At 45.6% G+C, this 14,019-nt stretch overlaps 6 protein-coding genes across 6 annotated transcripts; 5 read left to right on the top strand and 1 right to left on the bottom strand.

Annotated features, from left to right (window-relative positions):
• Positions 1–157: 157 nt before the first annotated feature.
• Positions 158–1,054, top strand: L203_100106 (uncharacterized protein; the record flags this gene model as incomplete). Its single annotated transcript, XM_066209573.1, has 7 exons — positions 158–177; positions 269–305; positions 362–385; positions 463–569; positions 624–747; positions 803–967; positions 1,019–1,054. 7 exons carry the CDS (start codon positions 158–160, stop codon positions 1,052–1,054), a joined length of 513 nt encoding a protein of 170 aa, XP_066065670.1.
• Positions 1,055–1,324: 270 nt separating this feature from the next.
• Positions 1,325–2,592, top strand: L203_100105 (uncharacterized protein; the record flags this gene model as incomplete). Its single annotated transcript, XM_066209572.1, has 7 exons — positions 1,325–1,352; positions 1,400–1,453; positions 1,501–1,620; positions 1,669–1,742; positions 1,791–2,205; positions 2,253–2,334; positions 2,388–2,592. 7 exons carry the CDS (start codon positions 1,325–1,327, stop codon positions 2,590–2,592), a joined length of 978 nt encoding a protein of 325 aa, XP_066065669.1.
• A 254-nt stretch (positions 2,593–2,846) lies between these two features.
• Positions 2,847–4,856, bottom strand: L203_100104 (uncharacterized protein; the record flags this gene model as incomplete). The annotated part of the gene is made up of 7 exons (XM_066209571.1): positions 2,847–3,427; positions 3,483–3,559; positions 3,610–4,168; positions 4,354–4,414; positions 4,466–4,567; positions 4,629–4,763; positions 4,818–4,856. 7 exons carry the CDS (start codon positions 4,854–4,856, stop codon positions 2,847–2,849), a joined length of 1,554 nt encoding a protein of 517 aa, XP_066065668.1.
• Positions 4,857–5,275: 419 nt separating this feature from the next.
• Positions 5,276–7,335, top strand: L203_100103 (uncharacterized protein; the record flags this gene model as incomplete). The annotated part of the gene is made up of 5 exons (XM_066209570.1): positions 5,276–5,493; positions 5,537–5,565; positions 5,615–6,706; positions 6,787–7,159; positions 7,206–7,335. 5 exons carry the CDS (start codon positions 5,276–5,278, stop codon positions 7,333–7,335), a joined length of 1,842 nt encoding a protein of 613 aa, XP_066065667.1.
• Positions 7,336–8,340: 1,005 nt separating this feature from the next.
• On the top strand, positions 8,341–9,842 carry L203_100102 (uncharacterized protein; the record flags this gene model as incomplete). The annotated part of the gene is made up of 6 exons (XM_066209569.1): positions 8,341–8,382; positions 8,512–8,554; positions 8,606–8,962; positions 9,015–9,301; positions 9,349–9,627; positions 9,675–9,842. 6 exons carry the CDS (start codon positions 8,341–8,343, stop codon positions 9,840–9,842), a joined length of 1,176 nt encoding a protein of 391 aa, XP_066065666.1.
• A 157-nt stretch (positions 9,843–9,999) lies between these two features.
• On the top strand, positions 10,000–13,984 carry L203_100101 (uncharacterized protein; the record flags this gene model as incomplete). The annotated part of the gene is made up of 7 exons (XM_066209568.1): positions 10,000–11,166; positions 11,215–11,414; positions 11,471–11,624; positions 11,681–11,940; positions 11,990–12,232; positions 12,284–12,650; positions 12,704–13,984. 7 exons carry the CDS (start codon positions 10,000–10,002, stop codon positions 13,982–13,984), a joined length of 3,672 nt encoding a protein of 1,223 aa, XP_066065665.1.
• Positions 13,985–14,019: the final 35 nt, after the last annotated feature.

Here is a 14,019-nt window from a genome sequence, read left to right as displayed (position 1 = left end):
TAAAGACGTCATTAAAAAGCGGACATCGCCGTTAGGAATGGAATTTAATTCCGTCACTTGGAAGATGGAAATCATTTCTGAACTTGACTATAACTAGTTTAGAATTGGTTATTATTCATCTTTCAACAATAATTATTGCCTGCTAAAACTAAAAACTATGCCGGTTCTTCTCGAAGGGTGAATATGAGCCTCGAGCGAGCAAGGTTGAAGAGTGTGGGACGCAGTAAAAGAGAGGTAGAGATTGAGGCTGACTGGATTCATCAAATAGTACTTGTCACTGCAAAGCAGTTAAATATACAGTTGAGGCGAGTTGTTCTCATGAAATTCGGCTTGCATCCACATAGCTTATATCAGCTACTAGTCGAATACTCCTGTACCCTTCCAGGTAGGTTCTGTCGTTAAGGATAGTGGAGATGTAAGGAGAGGCCAAAAGGCTTGGGTGACATGGCTTCTGTTATATAGATCTGCCAATGTTCCATTTGTCGGAAAGTAGGTGGCTATATGGGCAGCGTAAATGTCATGGGCACTTTTGAAACACTGAACATCATTAGTGGCAAAGATAAAATCAAGTGAGTTATCCTTCATCTGCTTTGCCGACTGTCAAATGAAGCTGATGATGATAGGGTGTATATTGCTCCACTTGAATTTGATGAAAATGATAAGCCTACCAAGATGGGTACTTCCAAGAGAAGCTTTTGTACCGAGTGTAGCAGTATGCTGTGGAATTACCATGATGAGTGGCCCAACGTACGCTATTCCCATGCTGGCGTGCTACTTCTCTACCGCTTGCTAAAACCAATAGTGGATCTACCCTTTTGCTTCTACTATCGATAAACCCAACCCTCTCCCTTCTATTCTAGACACAACCAATCTTATCTCCATCAAACGCGATTCATGCCCTAATCATGTTCCCGTACCGGCTGACGCAAAGGTCTACAGTAATTATGGGCCTGGAAAGGGCATCGAGGTAGGTGATTGTGAACTTTCCTCTAAAAGTGACTGGCTGAACTGTTTGTAGGAGTGGCACAAATTATACAAGGCTTGGGTTGAATGAACAGGAGTGTCAAGGGTCTAATAAGTTGCTTTTGGAGCGTTGTCGTATATTAATGATTGAAAGAGTTGTAATTGTGTTTTGTAAGAGTTGTGAATGCTATGAAATATACATTTTGAATGAGAAGCGGGTTAAAACTCCCAAAAATGAACGATGAAATTGGGTTTAAGGCGTTTTATCTCAAAACGCGACGCGTAATGATAATCTTTTCATCATTATTTGTTTACCTTTTTATATCTTGAATTTGTATCTTTAAACACTCCATTATTTATCATGGAGTACATCACAATTATTCCTAATGGCAAGTAGACCAACGACATGGGAATAAATCAACTCAAGCATGCATAGATGTCGACCTGTCTCAATCTCATCAGTACCTTCGACTGCCTCATCCACGCACCAGTCAGTCTCTTGAGGCCGTTCAATCAGAACTACTGACGATCCGACAGACCAGCCTCAACTCTACTTGCCATATGAAACCCCTGGAGGAAACGATGCTATCCTGGAAATTGCGAGGCTAAACGGGTCACATCGCCGGACTTGGTTTATCGGTGATACAGGCATTGATTGTGGGTGTCGTGCTTGGATTGAAATGCGTTACTGATTTGGTATATAAGCTGGAACATTGCTGGTTCATTACCAGATTGATCCCTTGTTCATTATTATTCCCCTCGTCCTCGCTCTTGCTCCTGTGAGTAAAGCTCTTAATCAACCTACTCGAAGCTGAAAGATAAGATAGAACGGCTCGCTACCACCTTTTCAACCTCTACAAGATCTTTTGTCTGCTGTCACTTCTTTTTCAGCTTTCTCCCTTCCTCCTGCTTTTGCATCAAATTCCAAAGGTAAAGCACCTGCGACCGAAACAAATGAAGACATTAATCGCCTTCTCAAGCTTAAATCAATACAACAGGTGTTTAAAGCCTGTTGTGAGAGAAAGAGTGTCCCTGTTATCCCACCATCTCATTCTACCGACTCCCCATCTTTGCCTGCAGAGAAATATTACAGGCCGTCAATGGATAAGGTCATTCAGCACCTCAAGAAAAAAGTACAATTTTTTGCCCAGGAGGAGGAGTGTGAGAAGTTTGATCATCTTGTGAGGAGTTTTGCTAGAGATGGACTCTTGGACAAAAATATAGATGAAGAACTTTTAAAGTGTGAGTAACTGGTGTCATGTAAAGCTTATAAGCTGATGATATGATAGTGGCCAAGTTAAAGGCTGCTTGTGAACACTTGTCCCAATGGCTCCCCTTGCCCATTCACTTAAAATTGTTGCAATGCTATGAGTGATTTATTTGAAATTATCCTCCCGTCAGCAATCTGATTATTGTACTTGCAGTTTCACTCTTTTAAACACCTACCTCGTTAACCGGAATACTGCCGCTCTTGCTGTGGTACAGCCAAATACTGTGAAAGAAAAAAAAGCGCCCAAGGGAATGAAAAAGAAGGCTCCTACTTCTAAAGGAGTTGAGGCATTGAAAAAAGTCAACACTAGTAATATGAAAAAGTTGACGAATTTTTTCATATCAAAAGACAAGAAGTAAGTTGGTATTGTCGCTAGAATTGATCTAGACAGATTGCAGAATGAGATGGCACTTGATGGCATGTATGTATTCTTTGACACGATATGTTACATAAAATTATACAACTATGATACATGACAGTAAGAGTATAGTCAAGCTATCAGAGTATGTGGAAGTATGTAAGGTGCAATCAGACTCTATGTACATCATTAGCAGTGAAAAATAGCTGTCCACTTCTGCAAGAAGTGGGCAGCAATCGTCAAATGGAGAAATCATTAGAGCCTTGGATTGCCGTTGTTGTTTCCTCGCCTGATCAATCTATTGATTGTATTTCTACTTAATCGTCCCCCTGAGCTTCTTCCAGTAGTCATTTGCCCTTCCGTTTCTCTCTCTGTCCCCCTCACAAGATCGACTTCCGTATCCATAGCCTCAGGGAAAGCTACAGGTCTGCCTGTCATACCAGCTCCACTTCGGCCTATGGTACTAACTCCTAAAGCACTATGATTTACGTTCAAGCTGGAGTTGCGAAGGGGAGTGCGCTTAGGGATAAGGTTGTTGGCAATGATAAGAGATGAAGTAGAGGAGTGCGCCGAAGGAGGATGGCCTTGAGCCGAAAAGACGACTGATTCGGTGATGAATGTTTGCTCAGCTAGGTCTTCTTGCTCGTGACTGGTCTGGGTGTTCAAGCTTTGTGTTTGTGGTGATGACGAAACGACATCTGAGTTCTGGCTGGAAGTGGCGTGAGTAGTTTGACTAATTACAGGTCGATTTGCCAAAGGCTCTGTTGAGCGGTTGAATGGGTTTTCGCCTTGAAGCGAGAACGAAGAGGAATGAGAAGGACGATCCATCATCACCTCTGTATTTCACATTAGTCGGAGGCTGTTCATATCATGAATTAACAAAGAACATACGCATACGCATGGTAGTGACGATTGCACGAAGACTGTTGACTTCCTCCAGTACTCGAAGACTTTCGGTCATTGTACGGCTAACTCAGGGTCAGCGGTGTTGACCATGACATAGAAGCTACAAATTCACACTTCGTTCCGTCGTTCCATGCTATCTAGGCCAGCAGCCAGCTGCACCACTACACCTCTCAAACGATTCATCACGTCATCCCATCCACCTCCACTATTTCCGCTCAGTCGATTAAAAGCCCAGTCAGCATAAGATTGATGTGAGCCAAAAGAAGGGGCGATGAGTGAGCGATGATGGTGATGTGCCAGATTTGGGCGAGCTGCTGCTGGAGGATTCAATGTCGGAGAGCGTTCTGCTGTAGAAGCTGACGCTACTGGGGTGTTGGTGGAAGGGTTGGAAAGGGTTGGCGTTCGTGGCGAAGACGATGTGGGAAGAGGAGCCGCATCTGCGCGAGGTGTTGGCACGTTTGCAGCAGCCTCTGACATTGGTTCGACCAGCGGAGCTGTCCAATTCCATCTGCTACCACGGTTTGCATCTGTAGCTTGTCCCAACCTCCCTGCAACCTCAACATTGCCTTCAATCCTTCGCAAATGTGCTCTTAGGCTATCTAGTTCGCTTTCTAAGCCCTCGGTTCGTGCTTCAAGTGCTTTGAGTCGGGCATCGTTCATCTCAAAGAAGCCTGAAAAGGCTTCAAAAGGGCATGTAGAAAGATGAGAAGTGAGGTCAGAACGAGGGATGATAGATGAACAACCTCTGTGTGAATGAGGACAAGGGATGCGTATCAGTGGACATTTCCACTTGTGCATATGTGAATCCGATCCCACTGACAAATGTCAATCTTTTGTGCTCATTTTTTCTACTTACACTTCTCTCCACAAAGGTCGCAAATGTCAGTATCATCGCAGCATCCTGTGCCAGCATGTGCCTAATATTAAATCCATGAGCCACGATTATCTGGGAATATACAAGCACTCACAATATGATCTCTAAAGACTAGTATGGTAGCGCATTTCTTGCATTCCATTCTGCGCTGGAAGCACGCATAGGCGCGATGGTGAGGAAGATGTTGCCTTGTCATCTATTGAGCCAGCCGTAGACAAGTTATTGGTAGTCATCGGTATTGCAATTAAGCAACGTACAGAAAGACCACAGTCACTGTCTTGACAAGTGACAATTGCTCGAGGACAAGTCCGTAGATGAGCAAGCAAGAGACCTCTCTGAAGTACTATGCCACATCCTTCTGCTCCGCATCTGACCTTGAGCTCGTCCAACATCTACTCAGTCGGCTCACAATCAGTAACGCCATTTACATCATGTTCCGCACATACCAGTTTGACCAATTGTTCAGTATCTCTAAGGCTACTCATATTGAGTGCTGATCTGTCAATTGGACATTGTGGATTATGACTTATAGCCCTCGTTATACAGTCACGGCAAAAGGTGTGCTTGCATGATGTCGTCGTGACTGGGTCTACCAGCGCCGATTGACAGATAGCGCAAGTGAGGTTTGGGTCGACTGTTTCGACATAGTCATATAGAACTTCGTGAGACATGGCCTCAGTCTTCAAGCCTTGCTCTTTGATAATATGATGTTTGTTGAGATAATGTCCAAAATGTCTGAATATATACACTTGAATTGATTTGCCTCCACTTATAGCTAGATGGATAGTGTTCACACGTGGCACAGTTACGTAAACAATCTTAATGCTTACTTAAGTAACTGTTCTCATTTCATTTTGATTCTATCTTTCTATTTGATTTTTTTTGGATAGCTAAAAGTAACGCCATGACTGTCGCACCAACGCCGATAGCAGGCCAACTTAGTACTCAGGAGAAACTTTTGCTGTCTCAGGCAGTTTATAAGCTGGGTGCAATCAACTGGCCCCGAGTTTCCCAATTGCTTCGGGATCATCCCTGCATCCAAGGCAAATCGCAGGCTCTATTTAGCCCCGAAAGCTGCGAAAATATCTATAAGGAGCTAATGGGTGCAATTAACATGAACGTGTAAGCATGAAGGGTATACACTTATACAACTGACATTCGATAGACCTGTTCCCGATGGGATAAAACCTCATGGTGATTCTTATGTTTGCTCTGTCTGAAATGAAGCCTGACGAACATGCAGCAAAAGCACACTTGCACTTGGCTCAAACACACTACATCGCTAGAATGTCAGAGCTTCAAGAAATGATAGCTTCATATGAGGCTCGATTTACCCAGCTTATGTCTGACATTAATGCCCTACGTTCTGGTGAAATGGATACTTCTCTACGCGAAGAGATCAAATCAGCTTTGGAAAGACGATTTGGGGAAAAAAAGATGAAGGAATTTACAATTAACAATGCTCAAATCTTACTGGCTCTTGAGGAAGGATCGATCAAGGAAGGTGAGGTTGACACTGAGATTCTGGAAAAGTCACAGAAAAAAGAAATCGAGTCAAATAGGGAAAAAAAACAAAACGTTAAGGACACCGAAAAGACAACAGACAATATTGACACGGCATACGGGCGATTAGAGGCGCTCCCAGCCGCGATAGCAACACCCGTCAGAGAGACCAAATCCGCTACTGTCAACTCCAAAGATTCCACCGATACTCCATCTGTCGCTTCCCCTCTATCTTCGCCTCCATCAGATGTGTCGCCTGAAGCACCCGCGACAAGATCCAACAAGCGCAAAGCTATGGCACAACCCAAAGGAGCACCTCCCGCCAAGAAAAACGGACGTCGCAATACAGCACTAGCTATACATACCGAGACAGAAGAGGAGAGCGAAGCACGGGCTGGACAAGAGGCAAAAGAGGATGAATCTGGGTTGAAGAAGGATGTTGTGATTGTGGAAGATGAGCCGGATCACAAAACTCGTGGTCGGCGTTCAAAACGAGAGTCTGTTCGAAGAAAGCAAGAGTCGCCAGAAGCTACGTCTCCTGCTGGATCCCGGCGTGCCCCATCCGTTAGCTCAACGGCGTCAGCCGCGACTCCTGGTGAGGAAAGACGTTTATCGAGGCGAGCTGGGGGGAGAAGAGGTATGCGGGATGGTGTGGTTTCCAAAACTGTCAGGGAATACACCACAGACGCTGATGATCATGGAGAGCCGCCTGAAGAAACAGAACACGAAACTCGCAAGTCTACCCGAACATCACGTCGGAAATCTGCTGCAGTAGATTCCACTTCAACCCCAACACCCACTACTGCCAGAGGTACTCGAGCTTCCGCAAGGAGTAAGTAAACCAATGCTTCGTCTCTATGTAGAGTGTTTAGCCGATGACGAATTTCGGCTGACAGGTAGTCCACCGGCTAGATCCTCGCGAACTGGAAGAAGATGATGATCGAGATGACCATGACGATATCAAGCCGAAGGAACCAACACCCTTTTCTACTGCACCAGCTCCTATACCCCAGACTATTCCTTCTGCAACTAACCTTACCTTGTCTAAACCGCCACGCTTCAAGGCAACAAAAGTCACCAAGACCTTCCTGCTCTCCCTGCATGAAACCATTGCCTCTCACAAATTTGGTACCGTGTTTGAATCACCTGTCCGAAAATCTGAGGCACCTGATTACTACAACGTAATTAAAAGGCCAATGGATTTGAAGACGATCAAAAGCAAAATCAAAGACGGTCGGATTGATAATATAGATGAGCTCGAGAGAGATGTTCTCCTTATATTCTCGTGAGTGTCTAGGGCGTCGAAACAATTCAATGCTGATTGAGCGCAGAAACGCAATGATGTACAATGCCCATGGATCTCAAGTACATGAGATGGCAAGAGAGATGATGAGGGATTGTGAAGGGCACTTTGCGTACTTTAGGAATATGGAGTTGGAGCTGGAAGGTGATGGTCAATGAGCAGGGATGTAGCTTTGCTGCGTGTTGTGATAAGAGGGCAAAAGGACCATCTTGATAGTGAATACTATCCCTTTGCAGACTTTATCAAGCTATTGGCCAAGCATTCGTTGATGCATCTGACTCATGTCATGGTGACATGCTATCAAGTATCTCTACTAACCAGCAGCCACAGTTATGCCATCAGCCTGAAAACTACCAACAAAGCCCATAATCTTTCTTCTAAACAATTTTTTTTCTGCTCAGCAAGGCTCGGAATCCATCATTTATGCCCAGATACGTTGTATACAGAGGATTCCACTACACTTCGCAAGTACGACCTCGTCATCAACAAGCGAGTGTGTTAGGAACAATCATCTACTTTTTTCTGAAAAAGGTTGAGCTTAAGAAAGGACAATAATATAAGGAGAAATTGAGAAGGACGATGAGAATAACACCCATCCTTGTCATTCTCTAGTTCATCCACATTCAACATACCTTGCCTTTGTGATCTACTTGTACTCGTCTCTGCAACATTTTAGGCCTCCATATCAAAAGAGCTGTCCTTGTTGAGAAATACATCCATGATAATCTTGCAGGCGTAATGGCTCTGCCTCCCTGCCTATACAATTCAGAGGACAACCTTGTCAACATGGCTCAAGTTCAAGCTTAGAAACAATTCAGTCAAGTCTCAGCCCATGTCTTTGGTTGTCTTATATACTTATAGTCAAAGTATCAAGAAGCCATTTAACAATCTGTCTTGCCAGAGTCATGAAGCTACATAAAAGGTCGCTTGTATATATGAAAAAATCGATCTTGAATTGTGATAATGTTGGTAAAGTATCTTCCAAGTGTACTTAAACTTTTTCTCTCAGATTAATTAACCGTTATCTTGCGCGCCTAAGAAAAGAAAAACAAAAGGCACGCGCAAATAGATAGTGATGTTGTATTCACGTCTTGTATTTTGATTTCCTTGCTCTTTTTCGACTTTCTTGCCCATTCTACGCAAAATTCAAGATACTTGGCAAGATGGATCCCGCATTGCCTCTGGTTGTTGATAATGGTACAGGTGTAAGTAGTTTATATCTCAAGTAGGGCTGAGGAAAAACTGGGGCGCGCTTGAGGTGTCTTGGGATGCTTGGGGCAAGCAAATGAAAGACAAAGATATATGTTTACTGACATTCCCTGCGTTTCTGTTAGTTTGTCAAGTGTGGGTGGGCTGGAAGCAACTTTCCCGAGCATGGTAGGTCTATGAAACCTTGCATCAGGGACTAAAGCTCTTGCTTCCATATAGTCTTTCCATCCATCGTCGGCCGTCCTATCCTCAGAGCGGAAGAGCGACTCACCTCTGGAACGTCCCTCAAAGACATCATGGTTGGATCCGAAGCAGCTGCCAACAGGTCCTATCTGCAAATGTCTCATCCTATGGAACATGGCGTTATCAAAAATTGGGACGACATGCGACACCTCTGGAATTATACGTTCAACGAAAAACTTGGTATAGATACGAGGGGAAAGAGGATTCTGTTGACGGAACCGCCGATGAACCCCAAGGCAAATAGACAAAAAATGTGTGAAGTGATGTTTGAAGAATATGGATTTGGAGGGGTTTATGTCGCTATCCAAGCTGTTCTCACTCTCTATGCTCAAGGTGTGTGCGGAAGTGATTCCAGCAAAGAACTTGCTCAGATGTCTATATACAGGTCTATCAACAGGCGTCGTAGTAGACACTGGCGACGGCGTTACCCACATTGTACCAGTGTATGACGGTTTTGCTATGCCGCACCTCACTCGACGTCTTGATGTCGCTGGCCGAGATGTGACTCGGTACCTCATCAAGCTTCTTTTGATGCGAGGATACGCATTTGAGCGGACAGCAGACTTTGAGACGGTCAGGGGAATAAAAGAAGCCTTGTGTTTTACAAGCTATGACTTGGAAATGGACAAAAAGTTGGCGGAGGAGACCACGGTACTGGTCGAGAATTACACGGTAAGTATTGCAAATGACCATCTACCGTGGACTGACAGCGTTGCCAGCTGCCTGACGGACGAGTCATCAAAGTTGGCTCTGAGCGTTATGAAGCTCCTGAATGCATGTTTCAACCACACCTAGTCGATGTTGAACAACCTGGTGTTGCTGAGCTCTTGTTCACCACCATCCAACAGGCTGCAGTAGACACTCGTACTGAGCTCTACAAGCACATCGTGCTCTCTGGCGGCTCCTCAATGTATCCTGGATTTCCAAGCAGGCTGGAAAAGGAAATGAAGCAGCTGTACTTGACGAGGGTGTTGGGCGGAGATGCATCCAGACTTGCTGTAAGCCTACCCTCTCTAAATCACTCCAAAGCTCATATACAATGTAGCATTTCAAGATCCGGATTGAGGATCCTCCTCGACGAAAACACATGGTATTTTTAGGTGGGGCTGTCCTTGCAGACATCATGAAGGACAAGGAAGCATTCTGGGTGACCAAGGAGGAGTGGGACGAACAGGGTATCCGGGCATTGGACAAGCTTGGTAGGGGTGATTAAGCGTACAGTTCTAATGCATGCAAGACATCGTATGGTGCCAGGGTTTGTTCCATAAGGCCGTCGTGACTTTTATATATTCAAGTAAAAAAACGTTTTATTACAAAAAAAAAAAACAATTAAGACTCCGCAACGTTACATTCTTTATATTCATATTCAAATGTCACAAAACGATTCTTCTTTTCCTCTTTTCTCTTCTCTCAGGCCAACGTCACTCCACAACTATTCTCATCCTCCGCAGCACATGGCGCCGACGACCTCCTACCTAGCACGTTCGGCCTCACTCGGAAGGAAGAAAGACCCGTTTGCATACCGCGAGGGAGACGTGGAGAGTGGTTTGGGTACTGCAGACAAGTTGGACAGTCCTGGTCCGCTATCGCCTGGAGGAGGGCACAACTGGACAGGGAATGGCTACAGTGGTGGACAGCGTAGAGACAGCATTATAGTCTCTCCAACGAGAGCCAGCTACCAGCTACCTGTCGTCAACAACAACAACAGCGGTATGAACCCACCTTCCCTCCCAGCCCACATCATACACCGCCATCCTGCGGCGCCAGAACATCCTCCAGCATCTGCATATAACCCGTACGTGCCGGCAGCAAAGAACGCTGACTCTGGGCCCAGTTCTAACTCTTCCCACCTACACAACTCTACAGGTGGGCAGTGGGCAGAGCATCGCCGGCCGTCTGGTGCCCAGATGCCCTTGTCCTCTTCTTATGTCTCTCAGAGAGGATCCGAAACTCTCTCGCCGTATGTTCCACCTCTACCTCTGGACCCACAAGCTACGGGATCTGGTCAAGGTTCGATTTCCGGTCCCAGCCCTCGACACTCGCCCCTCCTCAACCCATACGCTTCTGCCTCGCCTGTTCATCCTGCATGGGGTACGGCATCTCCCAATATTCCTCCTTCTCAGATCAACCCCCTGCCTCTCGCGCAACAGCAGTCGCAAGTGGCCGCGCCAAGCTCGCCAAAGACACATTGGACATCTTCAGCTGGCGGAGGGCATATCCGACCGCAAGCTTCCCCTGTGGGCGGTCGCCCGCCTCCAACACGCCCATCTGCAATTACCACTCCAGCAGGAAACATTTATCCTGCTTCTCAACCTGTGACTCCTGCAGGCAAATACGATCCTTCCATGCCTCCTCCCACAATTATCCCGACACGGAATGGCGCTGATTCAGGGGACAGCAGTAGGAGTGGGAGCGGCTCTGATGTCGGAAGGGAAGGCTTGAGAGAGGTCAGAGGCTGGAAGGACCTGAAGGCAATCATCAACACCCAGCCAAACGGTCGCAGAGCCGACCCAGATCAACCTGGCAAGTATCTTTCTGTGGGTTGTTTTTCTCTGCAGGTCGTATACACGCTTACATATAACCAGTCACTCAAGTGCCTCACAACCTCTTTACCGCAGACGTATACTCTGTGCAACCCTTCTTTCCGATACGTCACCTCGGACAACCCCCGGAGGGTGCTCACAAAACCAAGTAAACCGGTGCATAATGATGGAGCAGACAACGAGGACTGGGACTATATACTCTATGTGAATGATGTCTTAGGGGGCGAGGATGGTGGTGATAGGTAATTTTTTGCTCAAAAACGAGAGAACAGCAAGACTGATTGGTATTGTGGCATAGGTATCTGATATTAGATGTGTTGGGACAAGGAACCTTTGGGCAGGTTGTCAAGTGTCAAAACATGAGAACTCATGAGCTCGTGGCTGTCAAAGTCGTCAAAAACAAGCCTGCATATCTACAACAGAGCAAGATGGAGGTTGCTATCCTTGAGCTTGTACGCTTGATTTATTATGATTGAATGAAAAGAGAATGCTGATAACCATAATTTAGCTGAACACCCAGCACGATCCTCAAGATCATCATCATATCCTTCGTTTGCTTAACTCGTTCACTCACAAACATCATCTCTGTCTCGTTTTTGAATGCTTATCATCAAATCTATACGAGTTAATTAAGCAGAACCAGTTCAAAGGGTTGAGTACACAATTAGTCAAAGTCTTCACCCAACAGCTTTTAGATTGTTTGGGCGTGTTGAAGGAAGCGAGATTGATTCATTGTGATCTGAAACCAGAAAATATATTACTTAAATCGTATGTTTTCTTGTGCAAAGCAAACTTCATCTATTAATATGTGCTATAGCCTCCAATCTCCTCAAATCAAAGTTATTGATTTTGGCTCAGCATGTCATGAAATGCAGACGGTCTATACTTATATTCAGTCTCGGTTTTATCGATCACCAGAAGTACTTTTAGGTTTGCCTTATTCTACAAGTATAGATATGTGGTCTTTGGGGTGTATCGTCGTAGAGCTGTTCTTAGGGTTACCCCTTTTCCCCGGAACAAGCGAGTATAATCAAGTAACGAGGATTGTTGACATGCTTGGGTTCGTCAATTGATCTCGCGTATAGGAAAATGAAGCTGATGGCAATGTTAGTAATCCACCAAATCATCTACTTGAAGTAGGGAAACAAACTCACGAATTCTTCAACTCTTCCACCGACGCATATGGACGTAAGACGTACAAACTCAAGTCACTACAACAGTACTCGCTCGAACATCACACAGATGAACAGCCCTCCAAGCAGTATTTCAAACAAACAAAGCTCAAAGATATCATTATGGAATACCCTGTAGCCAAAAGGAGCAAAGGAGGAGATGTAGAGAAGGAGATGACGACGCGAAGGGCGTTTGTTGATTTTGCAGAAGGGCTGTTAAATATGGATCCCATTCAAAGATGGAGTCCACAGCAGGCTATGAAACATCCGTTCATTACGGGCGAGAAATGGATAGCTCCTTGGCAGGTGAGTCTTTGTGCGTTTTAGTTGGATGAACATTAATGAAGTAACCATAACAGCCCGACGCCGCTACAAATACTACCTCAAGTAGACCTGTATCGCCAGCTGATATCACAACTTCGGCCACTTCATCCGGTTCAGCATCCTCCAAAAAATATGGTGGTCTTGTACAGAGTCCCCCAACATCTCGAACTCAAAGGGTGTACTCTGACGCGGCAGCATATAATCAACAGCTTGTCCCGCACCAGACTTTTGTCGCTCAACAAACAACGCAAGCGCAAGCTCAAGCGCCATCGCAGACACAGGCACAAACTCAGCGTCATGTACCATTCTCACCGGGCTACGATATGGGTCAAGCAGTAGCGCCGAGTATTGGAGGAGGCTACGGACATCATAGAGTTGTCAGTCAACAATTACCTAGTATACATCAGCACCAGCAAAGACAATCTGGGCAATGGGGTATGCCCCCACCAAGTGGATACCAGCAACGATTTCCATCACTCAACAGCTCCACCTCTCATGCAAACTTGAGACCTCACCCACATAATGGCGTTAATGTTCCCATCATTGCCAACCCTCCTCCAAACTCATACTATCCCTCTTCGCGGTCAAGAGCTAACACGATCAATCAAATGAATACTATCCCACCTGCCCTCGCCCGTTTGGTCCATTTTGGAGCACAAGATCCGAATGGGTCAAGAAACAGCTTGACACCAGTCTTGAACCGAGACGACGCGATCAAAGAATGGGAAAGGCGACAGCAAGGACATCAAAGGCAGAGCTCAATGCAAAACACTGCTTATCCTCAACTGGAGTATCTCCAAGAACAAGCAGAGCTTGCCTCGATGCAAGGTCAGAATTGGATGGTTCCTGGGCCTTATGCTTCTCAACACACTCAAGGAGCTCATGGAGGACATCACGTACATACCCAAACACATGGCGGACATGGACATCACAGACAAAATCCTAGCGGGCAATACCATATGCAGCCCCACATCGGCATCTCGCCTCCGAACGCCAGTGATTATAGGCCACGTCCTACAAGCGAATACGAGCCACCAATCTCATCTTCTTCATCGTCTTCCCAAAACTATGGGCTCCCAACCTATCCTCCTTTGGCTGCTACGACGTCGAGTAATCCCAACTCAGCTACAAACCAGGTGTTTGACCCGTTTGATGGCAGGGATGGAGGAATGGGGATGATGTATACACCATTACAGCCCAATCAGGCTTACGGATATCAAGGCGGTGGAGGAGGACATTCAGCGAAATCTAGCTATTCTGCGCCATACAACTCGGGAAATCCATTTGTGAATCAAACGAATAGTTCAAGGTACTGATAGGGCTATATCAGAAAAAACTGACACCAGGAAGA

This window comes from Cryptococcus depauperatus, chromosome 1 (genome assembly GCF_001720195.1).
Source record: "Cryptococcus depauperatus CBS 7841 chromosome 1, complete sequence".
Classification (NCBI taxonomy): domain Eukaryota; kingdom Fungi; phylum Basidiomycota; class Tremellomycetes; order Tremellales; family Cryptococcaceae; genus Cryptococcus; species Cryptococcus depauperatus.
Note: the sequence above shows the minus strand (reverse complement) of the source record. Positions and strands in the feature narration are given on the sequence as shown.